Raw genomic sequence first — 24,870 nt, 5'->3', positions numbered from 1 at the left:
AACGTCTTAAAATTACAATTTTACCAAAATAAATTACTGCCTTTGGACAAGCATTATGGGGTGCCTAAAACCTTCCCCATAAGTAACTTGACTTCCGAACTCAAGAATCAAGATTTTTTTCCCATTCACATTAGAATAGGAAAAATGTCATTTCTTTTAACCTGGGATCACTAATAGAATCAAATAGAGTCAGTTGACCTATCACACCTTATAAAAACCTAATGATTGGTGGCAACTTCACTTATCCTTGGAAATTTCTTTAAAATCGACTCATAGTCCAATCACATGCCTGAGGTATGACACACCTCCATATATCATCTCTCGCACCGAGGTTAACATGAGATGAAAGGCGCGTGAGCGTCACCGTGACAAGTGGTCAAGCAGCTGCAAGGCGTCAACAAATGACATAACATGTTATGGTCATAACATTTCTCTTTATTAAAAGGTCCGATTAATAGATGTTCTTATGACATTTATTAATGGGTCTAGGAAAATTTCGATATCACTCAGCTTTCATGAGAAATATAAAAAAATAAAAAAAATTACTTTTTTTATTTTTCTATAAAAAAATTTCAAACATTTTAAAACATGCACTTATTCGAAAATCTGTTAACTTTTTCAATTATTCAAAAACATTTTGAAGAATCATAAAATGAATGGGCCGGGTAGGTCAAAAAAATCCAACCGGCCCAAAACAAATGACCAAGTCGAAGACGCCCTCACTCACTGTACCATAAACCCCCTCAGAAATTAGAACCCTCTAGAGCCCACGGAAACCACATAGACACAGAAGAGAAGAGAGAGGAACAACCTAAGCCAACCGCGAAGATGATCATTCCAGTTCGTTGCTTTACCTGCGGCAAGGTATTTACTTTCTTACATTTGTTATTGATTGAAAAACCTAAGTTTATATCTTTTCTAATATAGCATTTATTCACAGTGAGGTTTTGTTGATTTGGTTAAGGAGGTTTTCTTGTTCATGTTCCACCAAGCAATTTAGAGAACAAATGCAAAACCAGATGTGAATGTTAAACAATGTGACTTTGCTGCTAATTAATCCTTGATATTTGTTAATGTCAATTTTTGGTTATTTGTTTGTGTTGTATAGGTAATTGGAAACAAATGGGACACATATCTTGACCTTCTACAGTCAGATTACTCTGAAGGGTGAGAGAACCTCTTTGGTTTTTTTTGTTAGCGTTTGCTCATATGATTGCAAACTGTAATAGTAACCAGAAATTGAATTATGCAGATAAATACATGACATGTTAAACTAAAATAACATCTTGTTGTATTATTTGGAACTTTTTTTTTGTTACCCTGTATTTTTTGCTAAATGTACTGAATTTTTGATTGATAACCCAGTGATATTTACAATAATGCTGCTTTGGCAATGTTATATATACTATTCCATTATATATAGTAGCCGAAAACAACAACAATTCACAGTATCTTTTTTTTTATTTTTGAGCTGTGGTGGGTCCCGGTATAAATATTTTATTATATTTCGTTTTATTTTAACGTATGGTGAATTACCACATCAATTGTTGTGAAAATGTTGTGACATTTTGTTGCGTCCCTAGAAGAACCCATTTGTAGATCATCGATAACTTTGTTAGTTATGGTTGGCATCTATTGTTGTTTTAATTTGAAAGTGCAATTTCACTTTTTGGTGATCCTTTCCTGTCATATTTATTAATATTCTCACTTCTCTCCCTTTGTTTTCTATTGTGCTTCAGTGGGTTCTCCTAGCCAATTCCTTTTGCAAAACTAATATTCCTTAACTTACTAAAATAATTTAAAGAGAGAACATTTTTCAGGTATCCAACCATTGCATGTGTCCAGTTGGACATTGTATTGGCATATATTCATGTGCTTGGATTGTTAAGGCACCTATCTGTCAAGGCTGTTTTAAGCTTCTCTTTAAGCACTTTTAGAATTGGCAGATCATGTATCTTAGCATTGCTGACTATCATTTTGTTACATTCTTGGACCTTCTTTTCATTAATGAAGCAGTTTGTTTATTGGGTAATAGTTTTTTTGGCAGTTAAGCCTATCCTTTTGCTTCATTTTTAAATCATTAGAAGTGGGTTGGTATTCCTTGTAGGAGAAGCTTTTGTGTTGCTACAAATTCCTCTGTGATACTACAAAAGAAATAAGAATTCTTTTCTAACCTGAAATTTACTAAGTCCATATTTTGGATTTCAAAAATTCTTATAAATTTCTTGTGAAGTGAATGTGATAAGCATCTCAAGCAATATTATCTTGTGACCTTATGCATTTATATTCAAGTCTTGAAATTGCTAAGACAATCTGGCTGCTTTTGATGATTATCAGTCTTGATGTGAAATGAAATATTGCAAAACTAGATATACTGACAATTACTGGAGTTATCTGCATTATATTGAATTGTTATATAGTTTTCATGTGGTAATTTGAATTGAACTGTCTGTTACATATGATTTGAATAGGCAAGAAACTTTCCTCCTTTTAATTTGTGGTTTGGAAATTTTGGACTTATCATCTATTTACTATATGATGTTAAGTTATTGCATTGCTTGTGAGTTGAGATTTAAGAAACATTCAGAATAATGACAGTCTGGATGTTTGCTTTGCTCTTTCCTGGCTAAATTAAGAGTTATATACAGTCTTCCTTCAACTGATTAGGTCATTTAAGACTCATATTCTTTCTGTATGTCTCTCTCTTTATGGTATAGCATGGTGTCATTTTCAGTGTCTATGGTAGATGCTTGTTTCAGCATTTATCTTTGTGATTTGGGTGGATATGAATGAAAACCCAAACAAAGTTGGGGTGCTAAGTACCAAAGAAAAAGCACCACTGAATTTTAGGCACTTACAACTCCTTTCTTTACCCTTAAGGATTCCTTTAGGATTTAATACTATAAGTAGCTATCTTCTGTCACTAACAAGTACAAAGTGCCATAAGTTAGATTTCACTAAACCCAATGGTAGTGTTATCCCTATTGTTATAGTGGGGTTGACTCTTGACGACCCTTATTCTCATATTTTTTTGACAAACCCTTGTCTTCACCTTTTGATGCTCCAGTGGGGCAAAAGTTTAGGCTTCATCTGGTTAAGGTTTTCTACTGTCTATATATTAAGAGAAAAAGACACTTGGCAATATCACTTTGTAAGCCTTTTGTAGTAATAGTTATAGCAGCTTTAATATTTTCATAAGAAAAATGCTATGACACCATATTGTTCATTATTTTTTCCACTACAGCTAATTCGGCATGTTTTGATTAGAGTAACATCACTTTCACCTTGGTTCACCACTAACATCGCCTTTATTCTGAAAATTGGCTTGGTGGGCAACAGTTTGCCACCTGTGGAGTCAAAGAAATAACATAATCTATGGGCGTGAGTTTCAGACTGAGGAACTAATTTTTAAGAGTATCAAAAGGGATGTAAGGGGTTGGATGGTGGGCAGCGGCAAAGTGTACAACTCAATCCTCAGCAAGATCCTCTGTGCAAATTGGGGTATTCTTAGATAGCTTTGAGTATTGTTAGTGAAGTTAGAACAGTCTTTTGTTCTGGTTGTTTGTGAAAGTGCAGTCTGTGCTATGTACACCTTTGTCTTGTTTGTGTTCTGTTCTGTTGTGTGGGTTGTGCTGCTTCCATGAGGCCAGCATAGCTCTGAGTTGTAATCTGTGTTCTTAGTGCAATGAAAAATATGGATTATCAAGAAAATAAGAGTGCTGACTATTATTATTGTTAATTTTTATAAGGAAATAAGGATGGTGACTATATGTTGTGAATCTTTTTTGATCGCTGAGACGAATTTGGTGATGTGAATTTCTAAGCATATGGTAGTGTAGTTGTGGGTGATTATGGTGCGAGTTTGTCTATGACACTGTAAGTTATAATTGTGATTTTGAAACTTAATGCTTGAGACTGTTAAGAAAATTTGTTAGTGAAGAAGTGCCTCAAAATTTATGAGAATTTGAAAGCACATGTGAAAGGGGTTATTTATTTTGTATGCACTTGCATTTGGTTTGGGTCCATAGACATTATTGATCAATATTGGCTGAATTTTGTAAGTCATTTGTACCTATGCTTATGAACGTATATCTGTGTATTCTCTGAGTATTTAACACTAACAAATACAATTTGGCCGGCTAATAAATATGCTTGAGTTTTGAATTCTTGGAGCATGATCTTGACAGGTAGTGGGCAGCATTACCTGGTATTAGTTTTGATTATAAGCATGAATTTGCAGTTGATATTAGTTGGTGGCACTAATGTTTAATTATGTGGTATGCAGAGATGCACTTGATGGATTGGGGTTGGTCCGCTACTGCTGCAGGCGAATGCTTATGACTCATGTTGACCTCATTGAGAAGCTTCTGAATTACAATAGTAATCCTTCTCTCCTCCTCTCTCTCTCTCTCTCTCTCTCTCTCTCTCTCTATTAACATTATTCTAATGGCTATTCTTATGGCTCTATTGGCACTCACATATCCACTTTTTTGCAGCTCTGGAGAGGAATGATAACACTTAATGAATGGGGGCTGCAAGTGAGCAGAAGTTCGTTTTACCAAATGTGAATGTCTATCTAGGTTTACTGTTTTATTTTGTTTGGAGCAAGTACTGGTCAAATAGGATGTAGCCAGACACAAGTGAAAATATTATGTATGGGATGTGTTCAAGACAATTCTCTTGTTGCTTTTATGAATTATTTTAATGTGTATGAACCTATCCACTAAATTAAAATATGTTTGTTGCTTTAGCAGTAATGTTTCTTGTGAAATAATTTGTTATTGATGTGAATTATCACACATATTTGTTGGGATCCTATTAAGGCACTTAGTTTCGTACCCTTCCGTGTGAATGTTGACCGTATGTACTACGTAGTATCAAATGGCATCTCCTGTGTCATAAGTTGTAACTCGTATTTGGGGTTTGTTTTTAATGAAATCTAGGGTGTCCATTGTCCAAGCCACCTGGTAACCCGATCCATTACCAACTGACCTGTCACACCCGATTGGATCTAAACTGCCGAACTAGACTACTCTAGCGGTCGATGGCAGGGCCCACCTCAAAATCTGACATTGGCCAGTCAGTTCACTGGTTTACTCCTCCAAAACCCAAGTCACCCAACCCGATTGTGAAAACCAACAAATCTGGAACATTCAAGTGTTTTTTGGCTATAAAATTGTGGATATCCATCAAATTTGACAAGATTTCTGTTGGTGAAATTTCACATAATCAGGGCAAATATTTTTGTTTGCTTTTGTCATTGTTGGTTTTGATTGAACCGACTACCACCTGACATGTAATTGGACCAATCCAATCCAACTCTCTCACCGGTTTGTGGTGGGTTTAAAATTTCTTCACCCAATTTGGCTAGATCGGTTGTTAGTTGGGCATAAACTCAACTCGAACTAACTCGTGGACAACTCTAATGAAATATCAATTTTGCCCATTAAATTATATTTCCCTTTAATATGATATGTAAAGCATGCTCCAATAATGGGCATCTCACATCTTTCGATGGGTGCAAAAAATTTGTAATATTTGATTACAAATTCATAAAAATATTTACCTAGTGCGTCCTCTCAAATTTGTCATGATAATTCTTTGAAGTGATTATAACACATTTTCACCTTTTCGTTTTACATTTTATTTCACTTAATTTGTAAGAAATCTTTTTTTTTTTAACTTTATTTTACTATAAAAAAAAAATGGTCCTCTTAACATGTCATGGGACGAAATTGTCTGATTTCCCTGGTTGGATATTGGCTGAATACCAAAGAGGATTCCACCTAATTTAAATTTGACTAACGAGTATGAATATGAAACTATAAAAACTGCATAAAAAGAAGAGTTTGAAGTTTGAACTCGTTTAGTCCCAAGTTATGTCTTGTTACAATAAAGGAAAAAACAATGTCATGTCTCATTAGCAAATAGTAACAAATAGTCGTGTTCTGTTCCATCGAGTAGAAAGAATATGCAGCCATGTCACACGTGTTTCAAAATCGAGGGTTGGAGTTGAAAGCAAGTAAATTTTGGTCAATAATGGTGGAATAAGTGTATTAGACTACCGATTTGTCGCTAAATGGACAAAGCAATAATGATGGCATAGTCTTAAGTCAATAGCATTTTGTGCGTACCTTAATTACTACTAGTACTAGTATTCTTGGCTTTTCTTCTCAATGACCCGGCTCATTAATTCAAAAATATAATCAAAGTCTAATCAGATCAAGATGCGTCTGGCTAAAGTAAAGTAGGTACATATTATATATAAAAAAATGTCAAATCTTATAACAAACTTGTCGAATTCCAATTTTCCATATATTTGGTGAATTTACAAAGAAACACTGCACGCAAAGTGGTATAGTTTGAATTGTTGATATATATAAATATATTATAAAGTTCCAATTACACATGACATTTCTTTTGGTTATGTGGAAAAGCTAAGAAAAGATAGAGAAGAAAAGATACTTTTGAATAACTTCTATTGTTGCAAGGATCTCTAACGATTTTTTTTATAATTATTTTATTTTCTCTCTATCTTTTTCTTTTCCCCTTTTTATTTACTAACAAAAGGACAGAAAAAAATTGAATTTTTTTTTTTTCATTTTTTCCTTGCTTTGCAGTAAACCAAGCTAGTGTAAGATTCAGATTGGATATTGATAAGCCTCCCTCAAAATTAAACCATACACAAGGAAAAGGGGAAATAAATTCATCTAACTCTTGGTTGTACAAAAGGCCCATTTGACAATGTCATGGGCAACAAAATTGCGTGTGAAAGATCTAAAAACTTGGCCGTATATTTTTCAAAATACAACTTGAATGAAAAGAAAATATCTTTCTCTTATCTTAATTGAGGGAAAAAGAAAAAGAAAAAGAAAAAAACAATGGTTTTCCATTTAAAAAATGTCCACATGTGCCTTTAACCATTCTTCACCTTATTTTATTTTTTTGGGAAAATCCAATAATTACAATAGGGCCGGGATGGAGGATTTGAAATTAGCACATTACCATTAAAAATACCAAGAGATGCCCTTTTGAATTACAAGATTAATCTTGGGAGCACATGAAGCACTTAATTAGTTAATTATAGGGAATTTAACAAATTCACAGTGCCCACCTCTTTAAGCCTTTGGTGCATGAGTTTTGTTGATTTATATAGAGTGATGCTAAGGATATACAAATTTTACTATATTATGTTAATAAACTTACATAAATATTATAAGTCTCCATCAAAGTTGTACCTTTTTTTTTTTTGAGAAGGAATCAAAGGTGCACCTAAACGCGTAAATTATTATTTGACACAATATTGCATGTTCTTTTCTTTTGCCTTTTTTTTTTTTCTCTTGAATATTACTTTTATATATATAATATCTAAAAGTTAAATTGTAATATCTATTGTTGCCACACTCCTGTTGAGCCATACTAACATAGTGTTTTGATCGGTTCAATTCTGTCCATTTTTGTTAAGTTCAATTTACGTTTGTCTATTTGGTCCATTTTTGTACACTTGGGTCCATTTCTGTCCGTTTGGTTCAATTTAGTCAATTCAGTCAACTTTAATGATGTTTTGGGAGGAAAAGTTTGTGTAAAAATAAAAGTTACTTTAGTGACAATTATGTCACATTCTTAGCGTAATGTAAGTAAATTTTTTATAAAATTACATTTTTCTTATATTATTAAAGACTTGTATTTTTTTCTAGTATAACTGATGAATTTACTTATATTTACTTCCTTATTAGGCCATTCAAGACATATAATTGTAAATGATGAACCATTTATAAAGAGCACTAGAAAAAAAAATATCAACCACATTATATTATTTACAAAATATCTCACCTTATATAATAATTGAATGTAAAATATATTATATATGTTTCCTTAATTGGGAAAAAAAACACTTTCAAATAATAAATATAGATAACTTAATTTATAAAATCTTATATATTGTTATAACTATACTTTGTTAGAAAATAATCATATTAATTTAAGAAGGGTTTGAGATTAATACTTATAAGTCTCATATACTATTTTTATTTTTCACTTAAAAAAATTGTCGAATTTTTCTGTATATCGCGTGTGGATCTGTGATTAATTGTTAATAAAAGAAGAGAAAGACAACATTACATAAAAGAAGAAATAATTCCATTTAACTCTTGGAACCAGGCAAAATGATGGAGGAGATGAGACATTTTCCTTAATAGCAAAACGCCCATTAACAATGTTATGGGAAACAAATGGCATGTGAAAGATCTAAGAGCACGGCCATAAATCTTTCAAACTCCAACTTGATGAGAAGAAGATATCTTTTATCTTATCTTAGTGAGGGAAAAAGAAAGAAAAAAGAAGAAGGGTTTTTTCATTTCAAAAAATGTCCACACTGCCTTTAACCATTATTTGGCTAAGGAAGCACATATTTTTTTGGTGGATAGATAATTATAATAGGGGTAGAAGATTTGAAACTCGTACATCATTATTGGAAATGTCACGAAGCATAAATTGAGCTATAGGACTCTTAGAAGCACATGAAACACATAGGCCTAGAAATTATGGGGAGTTTAACAAATTCACAGGGCTAACTCTATAAGCCTTTGGCACAGGAGCTTTTGTGAAAATATGTTGTATCGTAGTTTAGCATTTGCCATTTATATGAAATCAATATAACTATATAAGCTTTTAGCTGCAAGACAATTCAATATTTCGCTATCATGCCTATTGTGCGAGCACAATGTGGAATAAATTGTACACACTATCTTCAGGAATATCAAAATTTATGAATTTTTTTGGAACAGGTTGGGTGTACTTGCTTATTGCATCAGTTCATCTTATCTCCCTCTAAAACATTGGCTTGGTTTCAACTATATGTTCACAGTACTTCACCTTAACGCATAAACTTCATTTACCTTGGAAATTCTTCTCCTATGGTCCCTTTGGCTTTATAGGAATCATGCAATGTTCTAGCTGGATAGGCAACCTACTGATCCCATTCGATCTTGTTTTCAAAAAGCAGTAGAATTTTTTACAATTTTTGGTATAAACACGAGGAATTCTAGAGTTATAGGCTTTAATAGATGAGATACATCTTGCTTTACACATTGGATTGTTTACCCTTGTATTAGACGTGGATGGACTCATTATTATTTCATTTTTACAAATTGCTGAGAAGATAAACCCTACTTTCAAATTTCTTGTTCAAGATTGTAGATGGCTCCTCCAACAATTTTCACTCGAGCAGATCAACCGTGTATTTAGAGAAGCAAATCAATATGCGGATATCTTTTGGTGTCCTTGGGGAGAAATCAAACTGAGAACTTTGTACTTAGCCACTTCTCTTGATTTTTTTTTTAATTGTTGTTGATTTTGATATTTCTAATGATGTTTGTCTTCAGTCTGCATCTGAAACTCTAAATTTCTTAATGATATGTTGTATATTTACCACCAAAAAAAAAAAAAAAGTCTCATTTTTTTTTTGGGTGCACATGTAAAATGAATATACTTAAAGAACCTCACAATAGAAATACTTTCTTTTTTTCTCCTGAACATAGTAGAAATACTTAATAATATGACCTCATGTAATATGATTCGGCTAAAGCAGCTGTTTTTGGCAATTGAGAGGATAGTTTTTCACTGCTCCATTGATAGGAGGACTTATGCTATTCTTACCTTGCATTTGGAAATTGATTATGTATTTCACGATTAAAATTTCATTTAAATGGTCACATCTTAAAGTTTTTTAAATGAGATGATATTGTTTTTAATTTTAGATTTGTAATATTTAATATAAATCAAGAAATGAATCTAATTCTAATGAAGAATATCATTTTTTTTTTCTAAGTACACAACGTGGCAAATGTTTGTACACTAAGGATATCCCTACTTGAATGGTCAGGATTCAATGTAAATGTCATCTCTAAATCAAGATGCCCCTGAGCATCATTGTACCTTCGAAGGACCACTGGCACTTGAAAAATGTAGGTCCCAGAAATGGGTAGCAAATATGTGCACCAGGGCCTGAGGTGATTGTCCAAGGTGACCATAAGTTTGGCCACTCAATTCAATTGTCATAATCGAAATAAAAAAAATGGGATTTAAATCCCATTTCTTTTCTCTTATCTCTTGAAGATGAGGTGAGCTATCGTTTGGATTTCTTGTGCTTTTTTGGCCCTTCACTTGGATATCAGTGGATAACAATATTTCTTTCTTATTACTTGCTCTCTTTGAGCTATATAAACCACCAAATATCTTCTCTACCTTTGCACTTTTTCATTTGTTTGTTTTCTCACTTTTCTTTCTTCTATTATTTGTTTCAATTCTGTCTCCTCGTTTTGTCCAGTTCTACTCAAGAAAAATGTACCATAACCATCATTCCTATCCTTGTTTGCATTGCCACCCCCACAGCTACATAAGAATGGTAAGTGAATCTCTCTTTTTTCTCTCCCGCAAAGCATCAAAGTTGCACAAAATAATGTTCATGATGATATATTTTTGTGTAGAATCTTTGCTTTGTCTGGACATCCTATTATATTAATATTTCTGTTGATATGAAATAGTATCAAGTTTCATCATAAAAAAAGGTCATGGATTAATTGAAGTTTATGGACACTATGCTTTTTGCATGTAAAAAACAGGTTCAACATCTTATAGAAAGATGCTTGCTCCTTCACATGAATAGAGACCAATGTATAAAGGCACTTGCAGAGCATGCAAGCATTCGCCCACTCATCACACTTACAGGTCAATCTCTCTCTGTGTGTCTATGTCTGTTTTAGTGAACATGTTTGTATGTGCAAGTGCACGTGTACTAGCTTGTGCCTGTGTATGATCCATCTGTTCTGATGAAGTTAATGCATGCTTGGCCTACAGTGTGGAGAGAGCTACAGAAAGAGAATAGAGACTTCTTTCAATCATATTTTCACTCTCTTTCTCCAAGACCCTTAATGAGTAAGACACTCGGCCTTTTCATTTCTTTTGAGAAGTTGCATATTCAGTATTTTATCTTATTTATAAATAAATTAGTTCTACAAATTAGTGGCTGTAAGGCTCGATGATTATTCATATTTCATCCCTTTTATATCTTTATATTTACTCCATTAATTGAATATTTCTTGGTAGCAACATCAAACTTTTGCTCAGCAATACTATCAAATTGTAGTGCTGTGAAAAGATCATGTATTGATTCTATTTTCTTTTCGGTTAAAATATTGATTGTATATTTACATGAATTCATATTTTCAGGTAGATTTATTCCAAGGGCACCAAAATTAGCAAGAAGGAAACCGTGGAAACTTTACTGAACATCATATGAAGAGATCACAAACTCAAAATTAGCAATGTATTAGGGTTTCAAGATAATGAATGCTAGGTTAAAGATAATAATTAATGTTTTTAAATAATTTTGGAAGCTCTCGATAGGGTATTGTATAGGGGAAGCTATATATGTACACTAGGTTTCATGTTGTCACTTTCTTGTTGTAATTAAAAATTTCAATCTACCATCACTCTTATGTTGTCAATGTCACTTACGTGTATGGTTCTACAAAACTTTCGGGTTTTGCTGAACCACATCATTCAAAAAAGTAAGGAACATCAGCCAAGTTAATTACACATGAAAAATCTGCCAAACCACATCATTTGTTTGAAATGTGTTTAACAAATGCTCAGGTAATGTCTCTAACACGAGTACTAGAGTGTCATTCTTCATTATTTACACCTCCATAATCTATCTCGGAAAAAGAAAAAGAAAAAGCTTTTGGAAATTAGCCCTTGACAATAAGCAAAGAGAATCCATGCAAATGCATGTGCCCCAAACCCAAACGACAACCATATCCTTAAGCTTATTTTCTTTCGGTCTAATATAGAGCTTGAAGAGAAAATTTGTCTTTTAGACTTAGTAATTCAATAGTTAAGCACCCTTAATTTGTAAGCTAAAGGTTGTTTCCTAATCAATGACAACGAGTCTTCTACAACTTGCAGTGAAAACCTCATTCCCAAGAGCATTTATACCTCTACTAGTCTAAGGCATATGAATTAATCCTAACACTAACCCTGAAATAGAAACTGCTTTCTTTTTATAGAAATCTTTGTAGACTTGTTCAAACGAGTGTGTCGTAGCCCATGTGGGATTTCTTGAGGGCTTTTCTTTCACGAAAACCTTTGCCAGCTTCATGGACCTGAAAATTTTTATTACAGAAAGTCATGCACTCATTTTCAGTGGATCAAATTACTACAAACACAGTAGGCTCCTTGGAATCTTGCCATTGTGTCGAAATTCTTTTAAAGGTAATCTAGTAATAAATTTGACATATAGCTGCAGACAATGCAAAAGAAAGTGACCAGCTATCTGTGAAAGTGAAACGAGAATTGAGTATTACCACAATAGCTAGCCTTGCTCACAGTACAGTAGGGTCAATATGACATGGTTGTTTTTCATGAAGTAAATCAGTACCAATTAGTATAAATCTTTTAACCATGGAGATCAATAGAAACTTGAGACAAAAGGACAGCACCATTAGAAATCCAAACTCTGGATTTCATATTGAGCTGATTGCCATGAAGAATTTCATAACCATTACCAAATGATTACTAATAATTATTAGTGGTAATAGCATGCTATAAATTTTACAAGATAGGTTTTACAAACTGATATGTTAATTTTTAAACAAACCACAAAATGGTATTTAAGAAATTTATTTATTTTATTGTTAATGTGGACCAATCATATTTATTTGCCACTTCAAATTGTAAGTTATTTCTCATAAAAATTGTAATAAGTTTAGCATTTTCCAATAGTTTTTGTACTAAATAGATGTGCAAAAATGCTGCTGAAAATATATACATACAGAACGTTAAGGGATTTAAGATGACATATAAGTTTTTAGCTTTCATGTGATTTGATCAAAATGCATCAATGCATGTACACATTCTACTTTTAGACTGTTTTACATGGAGATCATGCATCTGTCCCTCTAATAGAGGATCAGCCCTAATTTGCTTAGGAGAAAAACGTACAGATTATTATGTTTACCAATATTGGCAATGCCTCATATATAATGCGGGAAGAAACTGCTCAGATGTTTAACTTTTATTGAACTCTTTACCTCAGTGACTTCTGAGCCCAATGTCACATTTTCTTCACTCTGGCTATAGTCTCCATCTCCTTTGTACTGAATTTCAGGGAAATGAGCCCACTGAAAATAGTCAAACATTTATAGGATTTAGTTTAGGCTCCCCTTGAATTTCATATGTTTTCAGTTTTCTTAACTTTTTTTTTTTCATGTTTGTCTAATGTACAATGAATCCCAGCACTTGGTTCGAGAGCATACATTTTTTGCAGCTGCACTGAAAGCTTCCTTGTGACCCATCTTTGGATTCTCAGTCTTAAGCCTCTTGATCTCTTCTCTGTTATATAAATTAATAATCACTTAAAACATCCCAAGTTAAATAATAGAGATAATGTTTGAAATGAAAATCTTACTTAATGAACTGGTTATAAGCTGATGGTGCTCGTTGTCTCTTCTCAGGGGCTATAGAGGATCCAATCCAAATCAAATATGTTAATCAGATTTGCACCACAGAAGCGAATTTAATAAACTATAACAAAAATGAAAAGTTCCTTACGTTTGTTAACGATGTGATTGACAGAGATTATATCATCTTCTTCATAATCAGAAGAGGCAAGCATGGATGTACTATGCCAGTCCAAGACCTTCTGTGCATCTGGGCAATCTTGTTGCTTGGGCTGTGAAAGCAGTTCACATGTGAACACTAACTACTCATAGATCAACAGGGATTAACAGCAAGCATCAAAGACTGTGGACGGTGACATTGAAGTGTACGGTATAGAGATAAGTTAACATTGATAAGGAGTGAAGTCTCTAAGCAATCAGTATGATATACCTCGTTATGGTTAAGACAGTTCCAAAGATTTTGGAAAGGTACCAAAGAAGCGTTCATCATGTTCATGTTGACAGAAAAGAGGGCAGTGCAGTGGCCACATCTGACTGTGACCACCATGGACAAGCTGCTACATGGCACACTTACCTGCGTTTTAGACAGATATGAAAACAAAAAACCAGAAGAAAAATATGGTAAAAGAAGACACACACACACACACACACACACACACACACACACACACACACACATATATATATATATATATAGTGCAGAAACTAGAGAACTTGCAGTCACCATTACCACTAACATGGTGGTGCAGAAACCACATTGCACATAGTATATTTGTTCCGAAAGATCAAAGAGTTGACTGAGAGTGGACATCTTCTATGTATGTCTCGGTGTATCCGTGTGTGACTGGATGTGAAGGTGTGTGTGTGCGTGCGTGTTTTTCTTTGTATGTATGTGAGAGAGGGAGAGAGGGGACCTGTGAGATTTATAGATGTTTAGGAGTTAGGTGATGATTGTAATGAAACTATTTTACTGGTTTTTGATGAATACTTATCTCAAATCTAGTACAGTTTTTTTTTTTACTAGAAGAAATGTGCTTTCATTGATGAGTAGCTGGAGTACATTTGCATGTTAAAGCGATTCAGAATGTTTTTTTGGGGGGGTCAATAGGCAAATTACGCTCACACCCCTGACCTGTTGAAATTTTTTTTTTTTCACTTTGCAATTATCAGAGGGTGACTTCTACTAGTTCTGAGGTTGCAGAGGTTGGAAGTTCCATACATGGCAGTAGGAAAATTGATTACAGTAGTGCTTGTTTGTTTCATGTGTTGTTGTCTCTTTTATTGACCCTCTTTTCTCTTCGATTAAAGCACTCTCTTTTCTGCCTCACATGACAGTGAAAGTGCAGTGACATTTACCATAAAAGAGTGAGGGGAAGTTTCCATGGGGTGCATGCAGAAGGAAAAGAGGCATCTTAAGATTTGTCTTTCCTGAAAGAAAGCAAATATAATTGACAATGGAGAAGGGATCACCCGGACTTTCTGTGCTATCTTTGTTTATGTCATTTCCCATCTTTCTTTACTTTTTCACTTCTAGCTAGGTTCTTAATGCCAATATCTACTCATCATTGTCATTCACAACCACCTTACTGTGTGTTCTTGACTTTCACCCACGTGCTTGCACATGAAGAGTAGCTCAAAGATACCACACATCAAAATGTCAAAAATTAGATAGAGAAACAAAGTTGAGATTTTTTTACTTTGGTTCATAAACAAGTCCCCTAAAATGCATGATCCCAAGGGACTTTTATTTTATCCATAAAATAATGAGGCCATTGTTCTAAGAATAAGTACATAAAAGATAGCATTTCTATGGTGGTTACTTAGCCAATGCATCTAGCTTGTTGGCACTCTTAGCAACAAAAAATTTGCTCTTAATTTTTTTCACACAACTAGAGTAGGCAAAAATCCTAGGCTTTGTCCTAATATCTAGACTTGTAGAGGGACCAGTTCTTAACATGGAGGAGTACTTTCGACAGATGTTGAATTTATGATGGGCCCCCGAAAGAAGCTGAGAAAAATGGAACTTTGGATTGTTGGTAGGAATCAACACATAAGTTGTTTTGAGCTTATTAATTAAACAATATTCATGGATAGAAGCTCATTTAAATATTTTGACTAGATAATCTTGTCATGACAAGGTATTTCATGATGAATTAACGTATTTTATGGACAAATGCAATGGGGTGGAGGAGCAATTAATGTTTTGAATATCATTTGGTTATTGAAACAAAATATTCAAATGCGAGTATATTTCTATGTGTATCATTTTGAAATTATAGTTACACTTGATGTAACTTCATAAGAGTTACACATTTTTTTGCACAATTGATTCTAAAGATATCGAACAGTTAAACTAAGCTATTTGCTATATCATTATTGTTTTAAAAATTATTAATGTTTTGATATCCTCAATAAATGTGTATCCCAGTCTCTCTCTTTTTCTATAACATGACCATCCCAACCCGCTCCTTCCTTACAACCATGTTGAGAAGCCTTGCCTGTGGCTCCTCCGGCAACAGTCCTTAATTTAGTTCAGTTCTCCCACTCTGAATTCATCTACGTCTTTCCAGTCACTTCTGGCCAAAAGTTCATCCATTTGCACTTTTACCCAAATTCTTAAGGCTTTCTTTTCTGTCAAAGCTGGTTCGTTTATTTGATCTTAGCCATTATTTATACTCCCTTTTGTAAAGATAAAACATATTTCACGTAGGAAAAATAGAATAGGAACAATCCAACTCAAATATTGGTATGCCGAATAAGCTAGTATTAAAATATTCCATTCTATTGAATAAACCGAAACAATATTCAAAACATTGGTACAAATAAACGAACTAAACATTGTAATTCCATATTCTAGTGTTGTAATGTTCACCATATTACAATGAAACAAACGTCCCCTTATAGTATCACCAATTCCACCCCTCGGAAAGATATCCCCTTATATATAGTATCACCAATTCCACCCCTGGGGCTAATCTTGTTTCCAATTGCTTCGCATAATTTATAGCTGCTAATTTATTAACAGGATCACTAGAAACATGAAATGTTTCTTCCACACATGTACTTTGTGTATCAATAATTATCTTCTCCAACGACACAGCTTTATTGATTAAATTCAAGGCAAGTTCAATGTCAACAGTACAACCAACAAAACCAATCAATTCAATCATCTTCAGGTATTGGTGTGGATATTTATTCCTTCGCACCTCTGTTTTTCCTTTCATTGAGCCTTTTTGCCGAATAAACTGTCAAAGCGAAGAAGTAACAGTGTTATGCTAATTAAAAGACAAGTAAACTACTAATAATTTCATCAATAAAATACTAGCAGCTGAGAAAGGGAATGAATGATTTTATTTGCAGCAGACACAAAAAAACATTAAATTACGATACTTGCTTTCAATAAAGGAAAGAAATAATTAAACACAACAAACAGGTTGAGTGAGAGCCTCGAGGCTCTCAACAATTGCACACCAAATTCACGACTAATCCAACAAACAAAATAAGATAGTTGTAGTTTCACTAGACATGGGGGTCACATTACACATACTTAGGGTGGAACACGCATGTGCGCACACACGCATGTGGTTAGGATGAAGTTACACTAAATATAACTTTTTACCAATGTTATGCATGCCATGTTAATCAAATGTTATTTATTATCTAATAATCCACAAACACATGTTCTATACATAATGATAATTCGATATTTAAAGAATGGGGGATTTGAATCCTAAACCTTTTCATTGCAAACAATGAAAGGAACTAGATGAGTCACAAGGCTTTAATTTTGCCATGTTATATGCAAAATTTTATAGTTTGCAAGCATGGATGATATAATTAGATAATATTATGTCATGATCGATTTGTAATGAAGCACATTCATTAAAAAGGTAGTAATATAACATTGATCAACACTTGGTAATTTAAACCAACCCAATAACCGCTATAGACAGATTAAAAAAGGAAAGTAGAAATGACATGGTTTCCAAAGTTTGATAAAATAAAACTTCACAACAACTTTTGTTGTATATTTTAAAAACATTTAAAACAACAATAAACCACTGGGAATTATCTATTGTTGATTAAAGCAAATATGTGGTTACACAATACATATGCATATATACTAAGATCACCGTACGTAGTCGATATTAAGGAAAAAACAGTTTTAACTTTTAAGTGAAAATATAGATAATAATATGCATGCTAAATAAAACCACAACTCTATAATTTTATAAACATTACCTTGATCACAAGTCTATGCAAAACGGGGAATGCCTTTAGCAAGGAAGTGCAAATACGGAGACTATTCATGACATCTGGATATAAATACAACTTCAATTCCCTAAGATTTCTTGACTCTGGAAATCTGGGGAACAAAAGAGATCTCTAAACAATTGAACCAAGAAATTAGAGCACATTCATAAACTTTTATTTTTTTATGGAAAAAAAAAAAAACACAATGGAGTTATTTATGAGTTATGACTAACCTCGATTAGGAAGCATAGCCCAAATGTCTCCAGCTGAGAGAGATAAGATGAAATCGAAGATTAGTTTTTAGCTAAATAGTGAACATAGTCAAAATTCACAGACAGATCAACAAAATTGGGCACATCGATCCCCTAGAAGGAATTTTGTATTCCTAAGCCCACAATATTTGAAAGAAACAAGAGTTATAGTAGAAATCTGAAAATGTTTTGAGTTTGGAGCATTTTAATATCTCTAAATGCTTTAGCTTGGGCAAAAGGGCAGAAGTCTTTAAATTCACTACAGATTTTGAGCTCTCCACATGCAATCTTTCAATGAATGGACAATTAGATAAAACATAGTCCAGAACTTCCCCATTCACATCCACAAATGACAAATAAAGGTCTGTTAAAGAATCAAGACTGTAACTATGAAGAAACTGACTTCTAAGAGTATAGGAAATATAGTGAATAAAACAAATGGGCCTGAAATCCAATGATAGCTTTTTAACTCTTTTTTTAGTGAAAAGCTTATCCAATTGTCAATTTCCTGTGTGAAACTCGCATTCATGTAAAAAGAAATTCTAAACTCATCTATAGTCTTGATGCAACTCCAATACCTGATTCACCCAACTAACAAAACTAGACATTTCAGAGGATTTTATATCAATCCAATTAGAGTCAGTTCTAGCAAAGGATAAAATTTTAACCCAAATAGATTCAGTTCTACTCATGAAATTCAAATTAGGCATTTTCTTCGGCAGAGATAGCAAATTTGGATGATCAAAAACCAAGTTATGAGTCACAAATGTCCATAGATATCTCCACCTTCTAGAGAGTACACTTGTCCTTTGTATTTCTTTCAACGTCAGTAGTGACAGACTGGACTCAAGAATTTCACCTGGCAATTCAGTTAACTGATCCGGAGGGAAATTGCTTGTCTGTCAACAATAAATATTAGCAAAGAATATAACATCAAATTTGATTTTGGGTAGCTTAATTTAGAGACTGGAATGTCTCACCTTTTGGCTCTAATTTTAGAGCTAGGATGAACTATCTTTGCCAGCGCCATCTAGTATGACTTATTTATATCTATATCTATATTTATATATTATTAAAAGTTGAAGCGTGGCATTTATTGTTGCTGAGTTGCTCTTGCGCCACTTCATCACTACATCATACTCCACATAATTATTATTTATTATTTATTCTTTTTTTTTTTACAAAAAAATTATATATATATCTATATCTATATATTACTAAAAACTGAAACGTGACATTTATTGCTGCTGGGCTCCTGTTGCACCATTTCATCGCTACATCATTCTCCACATAATTATTATTAATTATTTATTACTTTTTTTTGTACAAAAAAAAAAAATATATATATATATATATATATCTATATTATTACTAAAAACTGAAGCGTGACATTTATTGTTGCTTGGCTCTTGTTGCGCCACCTCATCGCAACATCATTATCCACATAATTATTATTTATTATTTATTCCTTTTTTTTTTACAAAAAAAATATATAAATAAATTATTGACTTTACATATTCATCTTTGTTGGTTTTAACATCTATATATATTTCTTTTTTATTTCCAATTTTCCTATAATTTTTTTTACATTCACTTATTTTTTAAATATTTACACTTTCTTCAACTTTTCTTCTTCCCTTACCTTTTCATCTCCCCACTACCCTCTACTTTAATATTACTATTCATCTTTCCCTTCATCTTCCTTTATATATCTCTTCTTATCCCTTCTCTCTTACTATAAATTTGTCACTCTTTCCCATTCTTTGCATAGTTTTCTCTCACAAAAAGGTTCTCTCTCTCTCTCTCTCTCTCTCTCTCTCTCTCTCTCTCTCTCTCTCTCTCTCTCTCTCTCTCTCTCTCTCTCTCTCTCTCAATGTTTTGGTGGATTTTTATATTTTATTGCATCTCCGCTTTAAGTTGATAAATTTTTGTGTTTTTAAGAACTCTAATTTAGGTTGATACGATTTAGTTTTGTGTTTTAAATTATTATTATTATTATTTTGCTCTTTGATTGTTAAATTTTATCCGATTACATTACAAAAAATTAAAGATAGTAAATAAAAATAAAATAGTATTCCATTACATAGCATAATTTGGATAATTTAGTGTTTATTGTTATATCTTTTCATTTTTCTTATATTTTTTTCTTCTCTTCTATTTTACTCAATATTAAAATTCAACCACATCCTCCTTATCATTAAATTATTTATATTCTCTCTCTCTTTATGTTTTAAAAAATAAAAAATGTAATATTTTACTTAAATTCAAATAAAAGAAAATTGTGCTCATCAAATTGTACTCTTTTTTTTTTTTTTTACATTTAAACTTTCTCCAACTTTTCTCCTTCTCTTTAGCTTTTCATCTCCCCAAAATTCTACCTTGATATCACTCTTCCTCTTTCCTTTTATCTTCCTTTATTTTGTTTCTTTTTATTATCATCCTCTTAGTATAAATTTGTCATTCACTCTTCCATTCTTTACATAATTTTCTATCACAAAAAAGTGGTTATTTCCCACTCTTTCTCCCTCAATTTTTCGGTGGATTTTTACTTATTTTTCTTGCATCTCTATTTTAGCTTGATAAAGTTTTGTATTATTTAGAACTCTATTTTGGTTTATGGGATTTAGTTTTGTGTTTTAAGGTTTTTTTTTTTTTTTATGACTTTGATTGTTAAATATTATCATATTGCATTATAAATAATTAAAAATAATCTATAAGAATGTACTGTTATTATATTACATAGAAATTATTTGGATAAGTTAGTGTTTATTGTTATGTGTTTTATTTTTATTATTTTTTTCATATCATTTTATTTAACATTTAAATTCAGACACATCCCCCATATATATCATTAAATTATTTTATTTCCACTCCTTTTTTATTAAAAAAATTAAAATATAATATTTTTCCTAAATTAAATAAATAAAATTGTCCACATTAAGTGGAGTAATGCTAGGGAAACACTCATTCTCACACCCAATGCATCAAAGGAAGAATGAAATACAAAAAAAAAAAAAAAAAAAAATCAAGTTAGAAACACTAAATTAAAAAAAAAACTAATGCATATTTAATTAATAGCATAGAATCATCATCAAATTTTGGAAAACGATAGGTTGTCAATGGAGAGAGAGAGAGAGAGAGATTGTATAGAAATAAACCAATAAAAAATAATAAAGGGTAGATAAAGAAAAAAAAACCAAACGTCAATTAATCGTTGATTGGAAAACAAAGAGGTTGTAAGGAAAAGTAAAAGATAAAATAAAGATTACCGTGTGGAGAACATTAAAAACTTTACAGTGTAGTAATATAAACCATTAAATTCACTTAAGAAATTAAATCAACAATTAAATACAATCATAGTACTAAATTTAAATTTAAGAAGAATCAAACTCTAAATATGGAAACCATATTAATCATAACTAAAAAAGAGATGTTCTCTGATAGTAGTAGAAATTACATAAGAAATAAAGCTAGAAAATTTAAAAATCCATTTTTTGACATTTCATTTAACCTTATTTATAATATATATATATATATATATATATATATATATATAATTTTCATACACTATTACTATCAAAAGTCTAATGAACAATGCTACCTCTCATTTATCGTCTTTGTTATGCAAATTATCAGTTAATAAAAATACGATAATGGTAAAAAGCGTTACAAATGAGATCACTAAAAAATATATATATAAAATTAATTAGCCACTATTATTATGGAGTGGTAGTCTATAATTTTACGCATCCAAAAAAGTGGAATATATAGAGTTTTCTTAAAGATAGTGTAAAAATTCACTATATGTGTGTGTGTGTGTGTGTGTGTGTGTGTAAAGGTAAGAAAAAGATATATTTAAGGTTTTTATTAACTTAAAAACTAATGAAAAATCAATAGTAATAACTAAAATTATAGTATTAATAAAATATTTAATGAGACTATCTTAAAAAAATTATCACGCGCAACGCGCGGATATGTGACTAATTAAATATAATAAAAACTGCAATGCAAAGAAAGACCACAAAAAACTTTAGTTGATATTGGCTTAAGACTAAGTCTGTCAGCAAATTTATCCAATGCGTAAAATTAAGCAATAAAAAAATCTTTCAATGTATGATGGAGAAAAATAATAAAACAGGATTTTTGAGAATTACAGAAGTTATGAGAAGAAAAAACTAGCAACCCTTCATCAAAAGGGAGGCATCTTTACAACTTTTGCATAACTTAAATACTAAGAAACATACTCACACACAATCTATTAAAGAAAAAACATACAAAAACACATGGGCTATGAAAGTAAAAATACGAAAAAGACAAAGTTTATAGAAAAAAAAAAAAGATAAGTGCAGAGAGGTTTTGGTGCTGTGAGTACTATATATTTTGGTATTGTGCGTACTGCTGGAGATCAAGTAATCATTATCGGAAATCCCAATAAAAGTATAATTCCAAAAAGAATTAATAGTTTAATTAAAAATCTTTATTTTTGCATTTGGATTATATATATATATATATATATATACACACACACACACAAACACACCAAAGCCTTTGACAAATTTAAATCTCATTATAATTGTGGCGTATCCGAGAACTGAGAAGAATAAAGAGTGGGATGTCCTTCACCAATTCATTTGTAAAGCGCCTCTGACCCGAGAAGTTGGTCTACTCGAGAAAAGGATGGGGAATGTACATAATATCTTATGAGCATTGAAGTGGGAAAAATAGTATTCTAGGAGAGGAACAGTGTCGTGGGAGGAAGCTCCTTGAAAGGGTATACCTACCACCTCGCATTAAATGCTCTTTAACAACCTTATTTGCTGCATTAATGAAGAAGTGACCCCTAAACAATGTCTTCACAGCTAGCAACTTCTTCTACCACCTTCAGCAGAACCTTGATGGGATAAGTATCAAATGAAGAGTTTTGGGGTGTACAAGTGGAGGGCCAATATGCCAAGAAGGAGGATATATAAGAAGAAGGAAGCTCTACAATGGAGAGTTTTTTTTTTTTTTTGGAGAAATAGAAAAGAAAAGAACATAAATTAAAAAAGAATAGTGTATTGATTGATATAAACCTGAGAAAGAATTATATAAGAATACTTCCTCGGAAGGGACTGAGGAGAGCTTTTTTCCCAACAATTGCTTGGCTCATTCTTCCTTAACTATGAACCACTTCATTAGCCTAAAGCTTAATGAGAAACTATACTGTGATTGTCTTCCCATCTCTACGCACAAACAACTTTATTGTTTGGGCTTAGGTTGAAGTACAAGACACTACTATTCTAAGTGGGCTTGGACTTCTAATTCTAGTTCTTAAAATAATTTATTTTATTTTTAATTTCTTTAATCTATATCATATCATATACTATATAATAAAAGTTGAAATTAGAAGTCATAGTTGTGCTAAGTGACTTCACTAAATTGTAGAAATGTTTTTAGATTTTTAAATATATATAATTTTTTTTGTTTTTTTTTCTCCTATAATTTTTAAGTGGATAAAATCTTAATTTGATTAAAATCCAAAAAAAAAGCACCGTAAAAAACAGCAACATAGTATATGATTTTGTCCTAAAGATTTATTTTAAAATTCTATTCAACTACTTTTAGTGTTTTAATAAAACACTAAATTCCCTTCACCTTCCTTTTTTTTTTTTTTTGGGATAAACACAAAAGCTTAGTTAATATCAACTTTTTTTTCTACACCGTTTTAATATTTTGTGATATAAACTTTTTTTTATTCTAACGTATTACACAATTTCTTCATTTATTTTGTCATCTTTTTTATAAATTAAGTTTCACAATTAAAAAAAGAAAAAAATCATTAGTTAATTGATACAACTATTTTTTTTTTAGATAGGAATAATTGATACAACTTAATTACCTATAATACATATTCTAAAGTTACATTATCTCTTTCTTCTAATCAAATATCATATTTCTAATGGAATTTTATATAGTTAAAATGGGATTTCATATAATAGAGTTTAACTAGAACTCTACTTCTCTTACATGTGGATAGAGCACTATTTAATGTAGATCAGTTATTGAGTATTGACATTATGATACATAACTCAATTCCATTGCTACAAGGGAATGTAGTCATTTTCTTGGGAAGAAGAAAATGTAGTCATTTAGATCTAGCTTCTAAATTAAATTGCGAGAAAGAAGTATCAGTTTCATAATTTCATTCTACATACAAGACATGCATGCTGCAATCCATCTCTCTCTTCAAATTTTCCTTATTTATAGAAATTGAGTTGAACTAATTAAACTCTACTACAACTCTACTTTGCTATTTAAGAATGCTAGAATTAATCAATAAAAAATTAAAATTAAGTGAAGAACTACAAAAGGAAGGATTTGGCTTTTCTGGTGAGAAGAATTATAGTGAGAAGAGCTATCTTCTTTTTATTTTTATTTATTGCGTTTCTATTTTTCTATTGATGTAGTATAAGTATTGCTTAAATTCTATGATTTTTTAAACATATTTTTGATAATGCAGTTCATCTTAATTATTGATATATATTTTTTGATTTGGTGTTCTTAAATTATTGTGTAGATTATTTCCTTACTAATAGCAATATCAAAATGGCTAAACACAAATGTCAATATCAAAATGGCTAGACATGGGCAATTCATATTTAAACTTTTACATTTACATTGCAACACAATATTTGTTTTCTCTTTATGAACCTTTATTTATCTATTTTTGAAATTATTTTGAGTGTGGTATCCTAGAATGCCTAGAAACTAACATAGTTCAATTATTGCTTAAATGTTATGATTTTTTTATAAAATATTTTGGATAATGCAATTCATCTTAATTATTGATATTATTTTATTATTTGGTGTTCTTAATATATTATGTTGATTATTTCCTCACTTATGGCAACATTAAAATGGCTATG

General features: G+C 31.7%; 3 protein-coding genes and 1 pseudogene across 5 annotated transcripts; 2 read left to right on the top strand and 2 right to left on the bottom strand.

The window, feature by feature from the left end:
• Nucleotides 1-731: 731 nt before the first annotated feature.
• Nucleotides 732-4,757, top strand: LOC142627442 (DNA-directed RNA polymerases I, II, and III subunit RPABC5). Of its 2 annotated transcripts, XR_012842846.1 has the most exons (5): nucleotides 732-864; nucleotides 1,109-1,167; nucleotides 4,286-4,380; nucleotides 4,497-4,637; nucleotides 4,675-4,757. XR_012842846.1 is itself a non-coding variant. In XM_075801305.1 (4 exons), exons 1-4 carry the CDS (start codon nucleotides 829-831, stop codon nucleotides 4,520-4,522), a joined length of 216 nt encoding a protein of 71 aa, XP_075657420.1. In that variant the 5' UTR covers nucleotides 732-828; the 3' UTR covers nucleotides 4,523-4,757. The 2 variants fall into 2 exon arrangements, 1 of the variants encoding a protein (XP_075657420.1); XM_075801305.1 differs by having other exon boundaries at nucleotides 4,497-4,757.
• A 5,479-nt stretch (nucleotides 4,758-10,236) lies between these two features.
• Nucleotides 10,237-11,507, top strand: LOC142627431 (uncharacterized). The gene is made up of 4 exons (XM_075801294.1): nucleotides 10,237-10,405; nucleotides 10,623-10,728; nucleotides 10,858-10,935; nucleotides 11,230-11,507. The coding sequence occupies exons 1-4, from the start codon at nucleotides 10,343-10,345 to the stop codon at nucleotides 11,286-11,288; spliced, it is 306 nt and encodes a 101-aa protein (XP_075657409.1). The 5' UTR covers nucleotides 10,237-10,342; the 3' UTR covers nucleotides 11,289-11,507.
• Nucleotides 11,508-11,603: 96 nt separating this feature from the next.
• LOC142627430 (axial regulator YABBY 4) lies at nucleotides 11,604-14,348 on the bottom strand. Of its 2 annotated transcripts, none has more exons than XM_075801292.1 (7): nucleotides 14,191-14,348; nucleotides 13,891-14,034; nucleotides 13,612-13,762; nucleotides 13,469-13,517; nucleotides 13,317-13,392; nucleotides 13,092-13,181; nucleotides 11,604-12,164 (listed from the first exon to the last, which is right to left on the bottom strand). In XM_075801292.1, exons 1-7 carry the CDS (start codon nucleotides 14,269-14,271, stop codon nucleotides 12,087-12,089), a joined length of 669 nt encoding a protein of 222 aa, XP_075657407.1. In that variant the 5' UTR covers nucleotides 14,272-14,348; the 3' UTR covers nucleotides 11,604-12,086. The 2 variants fall into 2 exon arrangements, with proteins under 2 accessions (XP_075657407.1, XP_075657408.1); XM_075801293.1 differs by having other exon boundaries at nucleotides 11,607-12,164; nucleotides 13,612-13,732; nucleotides 14,191-14,346.
• Nucleotides 14,349-16,366: 2,018 nt separating this feature from the next.
• LOC142629061 (F-box/LRR-repeat protein At3g58900-like) lies at nucleotides 16,367-18,995 on the bottom strand (annotated as a pseudogene).
• Between the last annotated feature and the right edge of the window lie 5,875 nt (nucleotides 18,996-24,870).

Source organism: Castanea sativa, chromosome 3, assembly GCF_040712315.1.
Source record: "Castanea sativa cultivar Marrone di Chiusa Pesio chromosome 3, ASM4071231v1".
NCBI classification, from domain to species: Eukaryota; Viridiplantae; Streptophyta; class Magnoliopsida; order Fagales; family Fagaceae; genus Castanea; species Castanea sativa.
The sequence above is the reverse complement of the archived record's forward strand: the minus strand, read 5'-3'. Positions and strand labels throughout refer to the sequence as shown.

Excerpts from the sequence above, each read along its gene's own strand:
- LOC142627442 (XM_075801305.1), top strand. The coding sequence starts at position 829 with ATGATCATTCCAGTTCGTTGCTTTACCTGCGGCAAG. Across the intron at positions 865-1,108 it reads GTTGCTTTACCTGCGGCAAG|GTAATTGGAAACAAATGGGA; the intron begins GTATTTACTTTC and ends TGTGTTGTATAG. Across the intron at positions 4,381-4,496 it reads GAAGCTTCTGAATTACAATA|CTCTGGAGAGGAATGATAAC; the intron begins GTAATCCTTCTC and ends ACTTTTTTGCAG.
- LOC142627431 (XM_075801294.1), top strand. The coding sequence starts at position 10,343 with ATGTACCATAACCATCATTCCTATCCTTGTTTGCATTGCCACCCCCAC. Across the intron at positions 10,406-10,622 it reads CCCACAGCTACATAAGAATG|GTTCAACATCTTATAGAAAG; the intron begins GTAAGTGAATCT and ends TGTAAAAAACAG. Across the intron at positions 10,936-11,229 it reads TTCTCCAAGACCCTTAATGA|GTAGATTTATTCCAAGGGCA; the intron begins GTAAGACACTCG and ends TCATATTTTCAG.
- LOC142627430 (XM_075801292.1), bottom strand. The coding sequence starts at position 14,271 with ATGTCCACTCTCAGTCAACTCTTTGATCTTTCGGAACAAATATACTAT. Across the intron at positions 13,182-13,316 it reads TCAGTGCAGCTGCAAAAAAT|TGGGCTCATTTCCCTGAAAT; the intron begins GTATGCTCTCGA and ends GACTATTTTCAG. Across the intron at positions 12,165-13,091 it reads TGGGCTCAGAAGTCACTGAG|GTCCATGAAGCTGGCAAAGG; the intron begins GTAAAGAGTTCA and ends AAAAATTTTCAG.